The 16,369-nt window shown below is 40.1% G+C and overlaps 1 protein-coding gene across 6 annotated transcripts; it reads left to right on the top strand.

Annotated features, from left to right (window-relative positions):
- Positions 1–16,337, top strand: cd99 (CD99 molecule). 6 transcript variants are annotated; one of them, XM_021608829.2, is made up of 15 exons: positions 1–305; positions 5,800–5,829; positions 6,269–6,328; positions 6,696–6,734; positions 7,251–7,295; positions 7,513–7,563; positions 8,585–8,623; positions 9,413–9,463; positions 9,623–9,706; positions 10,480–10,515; positions 10,672–10,704; positions 13,775–13,897; positions 14,107–14,160; positions 14,750–14,778; positions 14,879–16,337. In XM_021608829.2, the coding sequence occupies exons 1-14, from the start codon at positions 245–247 to the stop codon at positions 14,752–14,754; spliced, it is 711 nt and encodes a 236-aa protein (XP_021464504.2). In that variant the 5' UTR covers positions 1–244; the 3' UTR covers positions 14,755–14,778; positions 14,879–16,337. The 6 variants fall into 6 exon arrangements, with proteins under 6 accessions (XP_021464504.2, XP_021464503.2, XP_021464507.2 ...); XM_021608828.2 differs by lacking the exon at positions 14,750–14,778 and having other exon boundaries at positions 4–305; XM_021608832.2 differs by lacking the exon at positions 8,585–8,623 and having other exon boundaries at positions 7–305.
- The last annotated feature ends 32 nt before the right edge of the window (positions 16,338–16,369 follow it).

Below are 16,369 nucleotides of genomic sequence, written 5' to 3'. Positions count from 1 at the left end.
GTTACCACAGCACACCCACCCTGACTGCTCTTTCATTCTGTTGGAAAGTTGACTGCCAATCTGTAACTGGAGAACACTCGAGTGCTGGTAGACAACGAGGGGACAGCACCGCACATCGACACACCCTAAAGTTACCGATCTATTTTGACAAAGAACTCCGAGCAAAGAATTAGTTCAAATAACCATATCGATCCAGCATCGGATAATTCAGGGAAACTGTTGTTTTATTTCCTATTCAGCAGACATGAAATCTTGCTTATGGATTGCCTTGCTTGTAACTCTTGTTATAGGGACGAAAACACAAGGTAAGGTTTTTTCCCCCACCCAAGATACATAACTAAGCCATTATTATGCCTATTATGAATAGCTATTATGATAATGATAATAATATTATGATAATGATGATCATTACTATTATTGTTGCTATTTACTTTTTACAAATATTTTTATTTTTATTGACGGTAACGTAGGCCTATTTAAAGTTATACGTTTTGCTTAGGCCTATCCTTTGGACAAGGTACACACAAGATTGGCCTACAAGTTGTAGTAATACGATTATAGATTTAGGCAAGAAAATAGACGGGGAAACTCCATGTCTGCGTCCCCCTCCCCCATGTTATGAGTTATGTCTATTTGTGTTAGGGCACGTGCCTGTTGCATGCATTTGTTTCCCAGCTCAGTCATCTGTGCAGTTTTTAGTTACACAGCTGGGAATGACATGCAGTTACCTTAACAGCAAGGCAGTATAACACTGTTACAAAGTTGTTGGCGAATACAACACTTGTGTACTTCTTGTACAGTTTTATAATCACTGCTCTCAGAAAAGTTCTGACTCATCTTAGTGTGGTAGTATATGACTCAAGGGTGTGTCTAGTCTGCTCTTTAGAATCAGGGTAGTGTCTTTGGCTCATAGGGAAGCACATGTGCTAACTGGCACAACTGGGGACAACTTTGAAAAGCAAGTGTGAAAGGCAAAGAGAGAGTGTTTTGTTTTCTCTCACAGGTTTTAATTGCTGAAAGGTAAGGGGGTTTGCAGAACACAGCTCCCTGTACTGCATACTAACAACTCTCTCACTGAAGTGTTTCTTTCAAGACACTTTCAAGCCAAGGCCCCCTCTGCCATCCTTATTTTTCTTTGTAGGCTCTCTGTACTTGTGTGTCAGTTGATAAAGAATACAAATCAAAAGTATCTCCAACAAATTTAGCTGGCAATACATTTGCTAGTTGATAGATACTAGTTGATAGATACTATCAGATAGCGTTGCCTCAACCCAATGTTTCAGATCTTCTTTCCCACAATGCAATTTTGAAAATAATAATAAATGTTAAAAGTGTAGTGTATTTGAGGTTTTAAAAGGCTTCTGAAGCTTGTAATTTCCACTTGAGATTTCAGACTTGATTTTCCTTTACGACAAATACATCAACCCCTACAAAAATGCCCATTAATTATAATCCACATAATAATTCACATTTCCTGTTGCTGCAGGATTATTTTCCTGCTGTAGAAAACTGGCTCAAATTAAGATCCTACATCTGTAGGCCTATAAGATATTGGACTTTGAAATACTTTTCAGCCTTATAGCTCCTCTGTGAGTTATACTCAGCACCCATTGAACATAACATTCTAAATATATATCCCATCCTGTGAATGGCTGTGTCTCTTGGCTTCATATGTGAGGCTGCTCCAGGATTGGCTAGAGTTGACCACAGGCATGCAGCCCAAAACCCCTACCCAGATGGGCACGCTGTCTTCATGATGACACATGTGATGCCTAGATTTAAAAGCCAGACTGAACTGATGAAAGACTGTTTTATATTACCCCATCATTGCCTCAAGTCCAGTACACAGTGAAAATAATTAGTACGAGTGGGTTATATTTAGTTAGTTGATCTTTCTTCTGAATGTACACTGTAAAACCATGAAACATGTGACACGATTATAACCTAAATGTCAGTGTTAAAAACTTAAACATTAGGCATTTAGATTAGCCAATACGGGTTCTCATTTTAAACAAAGGCATTTAGAATGCAAGATTAAACACGATAGTCAGCTTTTTCCAGTCAGGAGAACGCATCGAGTTGAAGTAAGTTGGGTGAATTTTGTTCCATTCCTCTTGACAGAGCTGGTGTAACTGAGTCAGGTTTGTAGGCCTCCTTGCTCACACACACTTTTTCAGTTCTGCCCACACATTTTCTATGGGATTGAGGTCAGGGCTTTGTGATGGCCACTCCAATACCTTGACTTTGTTGTCCTAAGCCATTTTGCCACAACTTTGGAAGTATGCTTGGGGTCATTGTCCATTTTAAAGACCCATTTGTGACCAAGCTTTAACTGCCTGACTGATGTCTTGAGATGTTGCTTCAATATATCCACATATTTTTCCTCCATCATGATGCCATCTGTTTTGTGAAGTGCACCAGTCCCTCCTGCAGCAAAGCACCCCCACAACATGATGCTGCCACCCCCACAACATGATGCTGCCACCCCCATGCTTCACGGTTGGGATGGTGTTCTTCGGCTTGCAATCCCCCCCCTTTTCCCTCCAAACATAACAAGGGTCATTATGGCCAAACAGTTCTATTTTTCTTTCATGAGACCAGAGGATATTTCTCCAAAAAGTACGATCTTTGTACCCATGTGCAGTTGCAAACCGTACTCTGGCTTTTTTTATGGCGGTTTTGGAGCAGTGGTTTCTTCCTTGCTGAGCAGCCTTTCAGGTTATGTCGATGTCGGACTCGTTTTACTGTGGATATAGATACTTTTGTACCTGTTTCCTCCAGCATCTTCACAAGGTCATTTGCTGTTGTTCAGGGATTGATTTGCACTTTTCGCACCAAAGTACGTTCATCTCTAGGAGACAGAACGTGTCTCCTTCCTGAGCGGTATGACGGCTGCGTGGTCCCATGGTGTTTATACTTGCGGTCTATTGTTTGTACAGATGAATGTGGTACCCTCATGCGTTTGGAAATTGCTCTCAAGGATGAACCAGACTTGTGGAGGTCTACAATATTTTTTCTGAGGTCTTGGCTGATTTCTTTAGATTTTTCCATGATGTGAAGCAAAGAGGCACTGAGTTTGAAGGTAGGCCTTGAAATACATCCACAGGTACACCTCCAATTGACTCAAATTATGTCAATTAGCCTATCAGAAGCTTCTAAAGCCTTGACATAATTTTCTGCAATTTTCCAAGCTGTTTAAAGGCACAGTCATTTTAGTGTATGTAAACTTCTGACCCACTGGAATTGTGATACAGTGAATTATAAGTCAAATAATCTCTGTAAACAATTGTTGGAAAAATTACTTGCACAATGTAGATGTCCTAACCGACTTGCCAGAACTATAGTTTGTCAACAAGAAATTTGTGGAGTGGTTGAAAAAAAACAGTTTTAATGACTCCAACCTAACTGTATGTAAACCTCCGACTTCAACTGTATATTTGTTAAATATTCAGATTTTTAACACTGCTGTTTACTTTCCCATGCATTTCATCATTAGAAGTTGATGTGACTTTCCATGCCTTATTCAGTTCATTGTTAGTAATGTCTGTCACCTTACTGGACAGGACATTTGATTCAAGAAATCTTTTCAATTGCATGGTGTTGTTGTTACTTGACTGTGTTGAGTTAATTTCTGTTAACTCTCTCAGAGTGAAAAAGACATGGGGGGGGGAGCCATTATCATATTTCCCAGCAGTTTGATGTTTTTAGAATAGTTTGTTTTAAAATCTATACACATTGATTGATTAATTGATGTTATACTATTCAAAGATAAATAACATAATTTAAAAAATAACTAATCCAATCTGTTTGGGGTTGGATTTATTGTACCCATTACTGAGATGGTTGTTTTAGTTTAGATGGTTTAGGTCAGTGGTTCCCAACATTTTGCAGTTACTGTACCACTGACAGTATTTGCTCTGCTGGAGTATTCCTGATTTACCCACTCATGAGTATTTTACCAGTATGGTCCCATGAGTCTTCTCAAGTCCCTTTGGATAGTCCAAGTATCCCCAGGGGTCCTCCTAGTACCCCTGGTTGGGAACCACTGTTTTAGGTTATCTTGTTTATTAAGTCCTTCACTAAGGCAGTCATTTGGAATGTGCAGGTTGTGGGTGATACAATTTTCAAATTCTTGGATATCCTCCTGCTGGCTGGATTCTGATAGGAATTACTAATCACAGCACAAACCAGCGTACTGTGACTTGCAGATCTTATGTGGCACATAAGCCAAGATTTTCAGACTACAATGTAGAAGTTAACTAAGCTATAACTAACAGCCCTGTGAAACGTACAATGAGTGTACAAAACATTAGGAGCACCTTCCTACTATTGCGTTGCCCTCAGAACAGCCTAAATGTGTTGGGGCATGGACTCTACAAGGTCTCGAAAGCATTATACAGGGATGCTGGCCCATGTTGACTCCAATGCTTCCCACAGTTGTGTCAAGTTGGCTGGATTGTCCTGGACCATTCTTGATACACACAGGAAACTGTTAAGCGTCAAAAACCCAACAGCGTTGCAGTTCACCTACTACCATACCCTGTTCAAAGGCACTTTAATATTTTATCTTGCCCATTCAACCTCTGAATGGCACACCATCCATGTCTCAATTGTGTTAAGGCTTAAAAACCCTTCTTTAACCGGTCTCCTCCCCTTCATCGACACTGACTGAAGTGGATTTAACAAGCGACATCAGTAAGGGATCATAGCTTTCACCTGGTCGGTCTATGTCATGGAAAGAACACGTGTTCCTAATGTTTTATACACTCAATGTATAGTATGTGATCATAAAGGGTTGAACTTGAATTCAAATACATTAACTTAGGCAGTCACTAGGTGAACGTTTCAGAAAATGAATTTCTTGCAATAACCATGTCTTTGTCACTAACAAACACTGTCATGGGTTGGCATTTCTCACGTCCACTCGAGAGGTATGCTTGGAAATATGCAAATACGGCTTTACTCCCTACAGTGTTAAAACAACACCCCCAGTGTTTAGAGTTTAAAACCTAAACGCCTTGTGCTGAATAAACGTGTTCATGTGGTTAACAAGTGTTACAATGAATAAACATGTCCTGGTGTTTACAATCTAAACACTGTGATGTGTTTTCATCGAAATCCTAAATGCCTTGACTCGTGTTAAAAGGTGTCTCGGAAAAGTGTTAGTTTTGTTATGTGTTCAGATCCTAAACACTTGGTTTTACAGTGTCAGCTATCTGACTTTTCCGCTCAGTTTCACTTGAGACCTTATTCTTATACAGTCAAAGGTTCAGACGCAGTAAGCAAATGTATTCAAACTGGGAGGCCTCTCTTTTACGTGGGTTGGCTAATTAGGTAATTAGTTAATTAGTTAGTGTGCTAGTTCAGTCTTAGCCTGGTTAATTCCTAAAGGTTTAACTACAGCCAAGGCAGAGTAGAGAAAGTGTTCAAGGAGACAGCTCTCCGGTTTCAGAAACCTATGAGTCATTCAAACCTTCAAAACCGCAACGGACAGTAGTGGCAACAGGCTGTATGCCTGGCAAGGTCTAGTTCCCTCATAACAAAACCACACCAGGCAACCAACACAGGATGTACTACCTGCTGTTAAGTAGCACAAACACTGTCACAATATCAAAGTCACTTTGATAGCAACTGGTGGTTCCATTGAACTTTTTTCTAGCACACAGTTAAAAAAGCTAGTTTGGTTAGTTGAGTAGAAAGTGGTGCTATCTAAGATGCGTAGACAGCCAGTGTTGTGGGTGTGTTGGCGTTGTCTTGGACATTGTGGCTGACCGATATTATGTCATCTTTGTCCCACAGACTTCGATCTTTCTGATGCCTTTGATTTCGGTGAGTTTCTTGATCTTTGTTGCTGTTGTTGATAGGTAAGCCTACTGTCGATGTAGTTCGTAATGATGAAACAGGCGTAATGGCTGTTCCTCACCGTGTTCAGGTGGTACATCTTCTCTGCCTATCTGTATCACTGCTCACAGCGCTGTCAGGCTCTGATCCAGTTGAATGCATATTGCGTAATTCAAATGGCTTAATTAGTTATTACATGAACAGGAGTTCATGTCCAAATATAATGTAGGCCTTCTGAAAATATTTTATATGTGATTAGAAATGACCATTTGAATTCGTAATACTCATAACACATGATGATCCTGTTGTTATAATACAGATGTTTTATTATTATTTTATATATATATGTGACATCTCCAGCCTTATAGATTCAAATGTGATGAATGATTTTCTGAAAGGCAAAAAAAAAACCTCTCTCCTTGTTTAGATGACCCTATAACTACTATTCCAAAACAGCCAAAGGAACCTGCAAAGGATCCCAGTCCAGGTAGGGAAACCTGTCACATGATATTACACTGACTGTGGGATGAAACCAACTCTGGAAGTCAACATGAAGCCACTAGCAAGGGAACATAGACCACTCATTAGTCACAACTCACATGACTCAACATGAACCACATCAATAACCACTTTAAAGAAACAGAATATGAGCCCGGCATGTGACTGCAGGGTGGCCCAGCCCCCGAAGGGGACTCTTATCAACTCTATGCAAGGATTTCCCTTTGTGTTGTCTTCCTCTGTGATCCCTCCGTCTGCATTCTGTCACACTTCTTCAAATAACCCTCTGCCTGACCAGATTCTTCTGTGTCAGGCTCTAAGCATAAATAAACATCATTATATTTCTTCCTCTCCAGGAGGAGGATTTGATCTATTCGGTGCTCTTGGTCCAGAAGGTAAAAGGGGACACAATAATAGGTGTAGCTGGCTCCCTCTTTATCTAAGCTGGTGTTGGTTTTCCTCTTGGAGCGTTTCTATATATCAGACTTACATTTGGTTGCCCTTCTCATTCAACAGGTAGCTGTGTTTAAGTCTCTCGTCAGCTCGTTGGTGCTGGGATAATAAGATTGGATCATTCCTTGTCTCGAATTTCTTTTTTCACTGATTTGCTTTAAGGGTTTCATCCAGTTTGCGATTTGGGTGATAGATTTATAACTGCATCCAATTGTATAGTTAGACTGTTGTGGTATTCAGTTATATTCAACCAGTAATAACGGGCTAAATTAAATGCCCATCCCTTTCAGCAAATCGCAACCTGGATCACCTTATTCTATTATGCTATATTTCTAATCAAAGTTTTCCTTTCCTGGCATTAAAATGGTAAGACTCAAAGGTTAAAATCCTGGGAATGATGGTTTAAAGTTGAGGCTTTTTTAATCCAACCTTCCTTGATTCACCTTTCCTCCCCTTAGAGCCTGAGAAACCAGCTGGGATCCCTCCTAAAGAAGGTGGAACTGGTAAGGCATCTATGGCCGACAAAATGTCAAATGAATGGATAGCTCACATGTATTTCAACTAAGATTTTATTTCTGTTCTCAGATGATTTAGATCTTCTGGATACGCCAATGTGTTTATTTACATCAATGTGTTCTAATAACTAAATATGTTGTCCAATCATTTGCCCAACGTGGAATACAATGCTCTTATAGTTGATATACTTGATGCCCTTTCCAGATCCCAAACCTGTAGATCCCAAACCTGTAGATCCCAAAAAACCAGCTGAGGGTAAGTAAATTAACTCAACCAGCCGAAGTAACACTAATCACTTGTAATTACAGTATCCATCCTATTTGATCAGGATTCTAGCTATCAGATTAAAGAACACAGGAAGACATTCTGATCAGTGCATAAAATGAACATCCGCCAGATGCGGGTAGATTTAGGTATTGGCGGGTAAGAATGTCTATTTCACCAGCCACGGTGTTCAACTTGCAGGTCTCTACAGTGCGAGCGTTACATTTGTGAATAAAATAGTCCAAAGTGCGAGTTGAAATTCATTGCAGAAAAGTGCGGCAGTAGCTGTTTTCAAAGTCTTTCTGCTGTTTCGTTTCATAGCTCCTAATTGCACAATGAAATATGAATCCTATATCCCACCTCGCGCAGCAACACTGCCTGGTAGGAGAGCTGTGCGCTCTGTGTGAAGTGCTGATAGATTCATTTTTGGAGGTGCCGCGCACAGGCATAAAAGTTGGTCTAATTTACTCAAAAGTCTACAAAGTGAGACGGTGTCCTTGTGTTTCTTGGCGATTTACATTGTTTAGCTCAGAAGCTCAGTTGTTTTTAAACGTTAGTTTGAGGCTGCTGCTTCAAACGGTAGCCCTAGTCGGGATCGCAAATCTCACACACACAAAACACATGACACAACTCCGGTGTCGCATTTACCAAGGTAACCTCCCGCCCTTAAAGGGGCAGCTGAAAAATATATCTCATCTGATATTTTGGTTAAAAGACTCAGGTCACATAAATGTGGTGAAATTGAGCAATATACCACATTACTTCTTTCTAATACATTTCTTGTTTTGGAAACATTACAAAGCGTGGTCATCCGTTTTTTTTTTATGTTAAATGCTTTGGCTGGTAAAAATTCTGAGTGGCAGGTACCTGCCACAGTTGCTGCAGACCAAATAGTCACTTTTAAGCCCTGGTTCTGATACCTAAAGCAAATCGAATATTGACCTCAAGATGGGAGATGTCATCCATTGCAAATGATACAATCAATGTTTTCTGTTATATTTTCTCTTCATAGATGGGATGGGTTTTGACCTGTCTGATGCCTTTGGTCCAGGTAAAGCCAGAGTTATTGTTAGGTGCTCAGTCTTGAGAAGAATTCTTTCTATTTTGTGCAGGTCTATATTAAGGATTCCCTCTTTGTCCCTACCTCCCTGTTTACTTAACCCAATCGATCAATCAATCAAACAAACAATCAATAAATCATTCAAATCAAGCAATCAACCGGGTGCAGCAGGTAGCCTAGTGGTTAGAGCGTTGGACTAGTAACTGAAAGGTTGCAAGATTGAATCCCTGAGCTGACAAGGTAAAAATCTGTCGTTGTGCCCCTAAACAAGGCAGTTAACCCACTGTTCCTAGGTCGTCATTGAAAAAAATCTTCTTCTTTAAGACTTGCCTAGTTAAATAAAGGTCAAATAAAAAAACCGCTTGTGATGAATCATACCTACCCACTGCTACCTATGATTAAGCTTTACCTCAGCAGCCTTTACATACCCAGCAAGCACCTTTTGTCTTGAGACGTCTTGAGATATGGTGATGGCTGGGTATGTAAAGGAGGTTCCCTTTGCTTTGCGTCCAGTGACTCTCACCTCTCTTAATAAGAAGCTGGGCCTCTTGAGCTTTCAAAACCTGCTAAACCAGACGGTCACTTTCCCTTAAGAGCTTAAGTGATTGAAGGTGCTGATGTTTTCACATCTAATGTCGGGAGAAATGGTATGAGGGACTAGTGGCATGCTTCCCAGTGTGAAAACATGTTATAATGTTATTATAACGTGTTATAATGTAATATAAATAATGGTCCTCTTCCCACTCCTTTCCCTTGTGCTCTAATGTCTATCATCCATAGATCCCGTACCGGGTAAACCAGCTGTTGTTCCACCGAAAGATGGAGGCACCGGTACTAAGCATTGGATATATCCCTTTAATTTCCTCTGTTTGATGATCATATACTATGTGTGTGCTACTGTGTATTGTTAATATGGACTCTCAGGACTCTCTGGAAAGCGGTGGTAATTGTTACCGACTCACCCGTTGCTATATTGTTTTCATCTGGAAGGTGGCGGGTCCTTCGGAGACAATGACCTGTTTGATTTTAGCGATAACGATAACTACAAGCCTGATCCCGGCAAGGGAGGTGGAGGTAGGACATTTAAGGCCTTTGTTCTTGAATACGTTTAGATGCAGTGTCACAGGTGAGACAACGGGTGCTGTTCATACAAATGAGTTAATGGGTTTGACTTCCAACAGTAAGCCTGCAATCTTACCGTCGAGGGAGAGTCATTTCTACTCAGACTAGCCTACGTCAGAATACACACAATAGAGTATGTCGGGGAGGCTGGGGACCCGACAGAAATTGTCCATTGTTGCCATATTGAAGTTAATTGCAGTGCTACATTCACTGTGGACTAAAACAGAACCGTTCTGTCTTAAAACTGTATACACATTTCCTCTTTCCTTTTCCTGTTAGTCACTTAGAATGGAAGTAATTACTTGTTCTTTACAGAAGAGAGAAGAAAAGCAAAAATAGGGAAGAGAAAAACCCCTCATGGTTACCAATGTAATTCGTGCCATATGCCTGTTAGTCTGGTGCTATCCTGCATGATACTGTGGAGAGTCCAGAGGAGCTGGAAACAAACTGAAATAACCTGTCATTAAACTCCATGTAAGGGGAAGGTTTCAACCCTCACAGTTAAAGACAACATGTTTAAAAGGAATCTGGAAATATTTGACCAACTCTATGAAGTCTTTATACGATAAATCTCCGAAGTCTTCATGAACATTTGCACGTACATGTAAATAGAACACACAGGCCTCTAGCTACTTCTATGTACAGTATGTCTAGAAGTATATACTACAGAGCGAGTAGAAGTGTCTCACTTTGCTCTGTTTTTTTTATTTAAAAAAAATATATAGCACGTGCAGCTGACCCAGCGCCCTCAGATCCCAATGGTACGTCACTTATAGCACTTACTGTTTGCCTGAAGTTTGTCTGAAGTTCTTGCGTGCTGCTAGTAAAACTGATCCAAAACAGTAATACTGCAAAATCAAAGTACACAAACGTATGGACTTATTGCTTACTTTCTCACTTTATTTTTCCTATTTCAGGAGGAGGTGGTGCTCCTGCAGACCAACCTCAAGGTAAAACAATCAATCCATTTACTTCTACAATAAGTCTTGTTAATTATCAAGCGTCTCAGAGGAGGAATTATATGGGGTGCCGTTTTGTCAAGTTGAGCGGCTATTCCGCACCAGATTTAGGTGGAATCTTTAGTCTGTATTCTTCCACTGTACCCACACCAAGTCTCATTTAACTCTCACCACTCATCTTCACCATGATGTCAAAGGCCTGCAGTGTGAAGAATCTCAGTGACAGTGAATTCTTCCCACACCGTTTGAGGGACTAAGCTCCGTGCTTCTATAGTCATATCCATTTCCTGTCTTTGAGGAAGTTGGCTGATTGCCCTGGTTTTAGTCTGTGCTCCTCACGGTTGGATTATTTTGCTTTATACTTCCTGTTTCAATCCAAACACAGCACAGACTCTGAAAATGAATCATACAACGAATGAAAGGGCTGCCCTGAGAGGAGGAGGTCTATCAAACTAAATGTGTTGAAACATGCTTTGAGGATTCCCTGATCAAATAGTGCAAGTGGAGGCTTAAGGATGGCCATTTTTTTGTAGCGAGAAATATAGTTTAACTTCTGGGTAAATAAGTACAGTAAGCTTTATGGGAACATTGGGAACTATTGGTTTGGAATACAAAGGGGAATTAACTCTGATTGGCTTGAATGGGTGCACTCTATTGGCCATTGCCTAAAACCCAGGTACGAGTCTGTGTCGTTGCAGATCTAGATCTACTGTGGGGCCAATTCCTGAAGATGCTAGATGCTAACATGCCAGAGGGCGTCCATGTTTGGCTTTCCAACATAAAGCAGGCAGTGGTGCCTCTGTTAGAGAAGGCCATGGAGCTTTTGAATGTGGGCCAATGAAGGAGCCCCCAGTGACTTTTAGGAATCAGGGAGACATCTATCCACCTATGTTCTGATTGGTGCTCAGATCTGAGGGAGTGTTCTGATTAGTTGTTTACATGGTGTTAAAAGGTTTGAGGTGCTTTAAAACACGTCTCAGGGCTGATCTTACAAAGCAATGATTTGTACGCTCTTCAAGAAAAAAAATGGTTCCAAAGGTTTTATTCAGCTGTCCCTATAGGATAACCCTTTTGGGTTCCATGTGGAACTCTCTTTGGTTCTACCTGGAACCAAACAGGATTCTCCTATAGGACAGCCGAATAACTCTTTTAGGTTCTGGAGAGATCCTGTTTTTCTGAGTGTAGGCTCCAGTTTTCACTGGGTTAAAGCTAGGGTTAGTACAAGGTTCAGAGGTTTTATCCCTTAAGGAGTGGGCGTGCTCTCATCCCCTCTGACACCCCACCCTTCTCTTTACTTCCTGAAGTCAGTTTCTGAATCATTCCTGTGTGTTGAGCTTATGGGATTCTGTTTGGTAAAATGTTACAGCTATAAGCCTAAAGATAGTGGTTACTGATATTATCACGGTTGTTTTTAATTGTCCCCCCACCCGTTTTTGGGCTGCATATTTGGCCACTTACCAGTGGAAACCACATTTCCCACTGTTAGTATGGTGTTTGAGGCATTCTTATGCATTGCATGTAGTTGTTTCGTATGTGTGTTCCTTCTTGTGTGGTAGTCTTTCCAAATGACATGGCAATTAATGCAAAAATAATGAAGGTATATAAAGGCTAGAGAAGCCCTCTATGTTTACACATTTTTTTGACAATTATTGGTCATAGTCCAGATGTAAAACAGATGTCCGACACTCATGGGAGGTCTTTGTATGAATTTCTTCCCTGTGTCGCATCTTGTCATAGCATGCCCGTTGTTACTGTACCCTAAGCCTGTTACCTACGAAGGCTTTTGCAGCCTAGCCTTAACAGCCCCTCACAGAGGCCTAGTCAGCACACATTCCTAGCATAGCCAAACTTCACAGCCCTCGGTTCTAGAACAACCGGACATGCAGTTCTCTCATATTCCAATATTGACTACGTTAATGACTTATTCGGAAACACTGAAGGATACATGTGCTAAGCCAGTAGGGGTTATACACGTAAAATGATTTATGTATCATGGTGAATGTTCCTGTAAGGTTGGAAGTTGTCTTTCATTGGGGTACGTTTCTTTGGCCACTTGCATTCAAATACAAAATCTTGTTTCCATTACAACGTGTCTTACCATGTTAGAAGCATGCGGCTCCTTCTTTTTCTTACGATGTGTGTGTTACAACAGTGAGGTTAGCGATCCAACACATTGCCATTGTCGTCTTTTTGTCTGTTGTTGTATTCCTTCAGATGTTAATAAAGCCTGCTGAACGGTGTTCTGATTTATGGTGTTCTGCAGAGGATCTATAACACATAGCGTGGTTTCTGTTGATGGAATCCATGCAACCGGCTCTTGAAGAATGTAGCTTGCATGTGTGACTGTGAGCGAAGGTTATTGGACTGAACTGTACGATTGTAGCCACAGGCGGTAGGTTGCATTCTTCAGCAGTAAGTCACCGTTTGTTGGGGATTCATCCTGTTTTTACCCTGGGCACCGCCCTGTTTCCATGCATGATACACTGTTACTCACAGTGGTTCTCTATGGGAAAATCCAGTTTCTACTTGTAAGGTTTATTCATCAAAATCCAAGTGTTTGTTCACTGTAATCCCGTTGTGTATTTCTTTCTTTGTTACTTTCTGTATCCTTGGACTTGGGTTCGTGTTATGTCCTTCACTGTATCACTGGGTTGTGGCTTTCTCTGAGGTTTCATGGTTTCATGTCTTTTGTCGAGATAGTTTTAAGATGTTTTTAAAGAGAAACTCCGGAAAATGTGTGTTTCAGTCCCCATAGTAGTCTGTTGCACTATTTTCCACCCAGTAACACGTTGCCAGCACATTACAACCAGAGGCCATCATAAAAGGGCTCTCGACCACCACCTTGTGGAATTATGGTATAGTTCCAAAATGTTTTCCATTGGTGTGCAACTAGACTAGAGCTGTATGTTTCTGGGGAAAAAAGGCATGTTATGCAACATGAATAATAGCCCTCACTCACAAACGCTTTCTTTAACATATTTTTCAAAGAATTACTCAGAGAGAAAATATCTAGCGAAACCTTATCAACTAAACAATGACAATGGATCTTGTTGTTGTGTAGGTGAAGAAGCTGGATCTGGTCAGATCGCTGCCATAGTGAGTGGAATAGGAGTGGCCCTCCTTGGTGCTGCCTCCAGCTACTTTGCCTACCAAAAGAAGAAACTGTGTTTCAAGGTTCAGGGAGGTGAGTGAATGGAACTGGGATACGTACAGTACAGTATGTGTAGTAGTGGATACAAGGTTGCCCTGGCTGTAGACACCTGTATGGCACCTAATACAAGTCTACAGACATGTCTCAGGGCAAGATACAAGGGTCTAGAGGTCCCACTATAAAGTTGTCTGTGGCACATAACATGTTCTTGAATGCAAATGCTTATGTATTTCTCCATTCAGGTGAAGATCCAGAAAGTGGAAAGAACGCACATGGAGCACAGTCTGATCCCCAAGGTAAGCACTAGTTATTACACAATCTCATTAGTCTCTCTCTCTCTCTACTACTCCAATATACTACCTACTACTCCAATATACTACCTACCACTCCAATATACTACCTACTACTCCAATATACTACTTACTACTCCAATATAATACCCACTATTCCAATATACTACCTACTACTCCAATATACTACCTACTACTCCAACATTCTACCTACTACTCCAACATTCTACCTACTACTCCAATATACTACCTACTACTCCAATATACTACCTACTACTCCAATATACTACCTACTACTCCAATATACTACCTACTACTCCAATATACTACCTACTACTCCAACATTCTACCTACTACTCCAATATACTACCTACTACTCCAATATTCTACCTACTACTCCAATATTCTACCTACTACTCCAATATACTACCTACTACTCTAATATACTACCAACACTATCTACTACCTTACTATATACTGCCTACCTACTATCTCATTCGACTATTCCTGTTCTGTTTTCCTGCCTTTTCTCTGGGTGAGTCCTGCTACTCCTCTGTTTCTTTACTTCTCTCTGTCCTCCTTTTCTTTCCTGCAGATTAGGGCAAGGGAACCCTCTGGAAAAAGGTCTGCTGAGTAGGGTTTTAAGTTATTTTAAATTCCAATGCATTGTTTTTTTTTTAGATTGTTAACATAACTATTATTTCTGTGCTTCCTCTGATTCCAGTGATGAGCAACTTGCTCAGGTCATCCTAACTTCGATCAGGTCATCATAGAGGAACCTCACCTATAGCAAAGAAACACCTTCCATCATCGGGTGTCAACTGTCTGCTGGGGGCATCAGTGGGCAAAAAAATACAATTTAAAAAATATAGATTTTTTTTCTCATTTGTCTTTCATTTGGAATTTAACTTTTGGAGAATGTTAGTTGTATGTTGTTGGTTTTTTGTTGTTGCCTTATCGAGCTGTGTAAAGACACTTAGATAGATTTACAACTTGAATACTTGTGTTGTTTTTTTTGCAGTGAATATGTATTGACCATTTTCATTGTATATTGTTCAGTACCAAACAATTGTCTTTCAACATGCTTGGTGTGATTTTTCATCACTGGCCATTTACATTTTCATTTCATACTTTAGTAGGCCTGGCTAGTATCTATGACTGCATTGTACATTTGACTGTGTTTACAACTAAACAAGTGCTCACGTTGCACATGGCTTTTTGTTGTATTTGTTTTACTTTACCTGCCTCCAAGCATATTAACTTCTTTCATCAAATGTCAGCGCTCGTTTTAAAACATAACCCAGGCGAGTCTGTAGTTACACCCATTAAAACAAACCATGCACACAGAGGATACTTTTATAACATGGCACACTCATGTAATTATTCATTGGATTCTAATGTAATAGAAGGAATTAGAACTTTTTTTTTTTATAGATGAAGGTATAATGAGAGAGAGAAAAAAAGTGCCTTAAGAGAAAAGGGATTATTTGGGTGGATATAAAAAGAATGTGTAGGCTACTATTTGGAATGAGGAATGGTTTCAAGCTGAACCTTTAGCTGCATCACGTCTTCTGTAAGTTCGTTGTTCTGGGGCGCAAGCCACTCGCTAGTGTTTATGTGAGGAAAGCTACCATAAACGCACATGGTAAATCGACATAGATGTTGTTGTTTTTAAAAAAAAAATGCATTGTGCATGTTTATTTGCAAAACAACATTTATACTGAGAAGTGGTTATTGTATGTTTTTAAGTTATACTTGTTTAAGATTTGTATGTGTGATTGCTTGATTTCTGACGCAATTACAGATAAGAATAGAAATTGATACCTGGGTTTGATACCAAACTAGTAAATCAGCATATTCTACCATGTCACTTGTGCTGTAAATACTAATGAAGAATGTGTATAAAAGCCCCTCTGCTTTTTTGCTGTGTGATATAGTCCCTTCTTTTTTTTGTTCTCCTTTAACTTTCAGTACATGTCATTAAAACCTTTTGAGTAACTGCAACTGAAGAAGTGTTACTGCTTGTTCTTTACCAATGCAGGAAATCATTTGTTGGCTGAGTTGATCGTAGTTAGTTGTGTTGTGTGTTTTGAAGGAGTTTGATTCCGTCTCTGAAAGACAATGGAGTGCCGTTGGTAATGCACCTTATTGTTATCAATAAAGTTAACTTTTTTTTTAATTTACAATTGATTGGTATTTTTTATTTCATGTATGT

The sequence above is a fragment of the Oncorhynchus mykiss genome, chromosome 7 (assembly GCF_013265735.2).
Source record: "Oncorhynchus mykiss isolate Arlee chromosome 7, USDA_OmykA_1.1, whole genome shotgun sequence".
Taxonomy (NCBI): domain Eukaryota; kingdom Metazoa; phylum Chordata; class Actinopteri; order Salmoniformes; family Salmonidae; genus Oncorhynchus; species Oncorhynchus mykiss.
Note: the sequence above shows the minus strand (reverse complement) of the source record. Positions and strands in the feature narration are given on the sequence as shown.

Bases quoted from the DNA above. Each gene is read 5' to 3' on its own strand.
- cd99 (XM_021608828.2), top strand. From the start codon at position 245: ATGAAATCTTGCTTATGGATTGCCTTGCTTGTAACTCTTGTTATAGGG. The intron at 6,735-7,250 runs GTAAAAGGGGAC...TCCTCCCCTTAG, and splicing joins CGGTGCTCTTGGTCCAGAAG to AGCCTGAGAAACCAGCTGGG. The intron at 9,464-9,622 runs GTACTAAGCATT...TTCATCTGGAAG, and splicing joins ACCGAAAGATGGAGGCACCG to GTGGCGGGTCCTTCGGAGAC.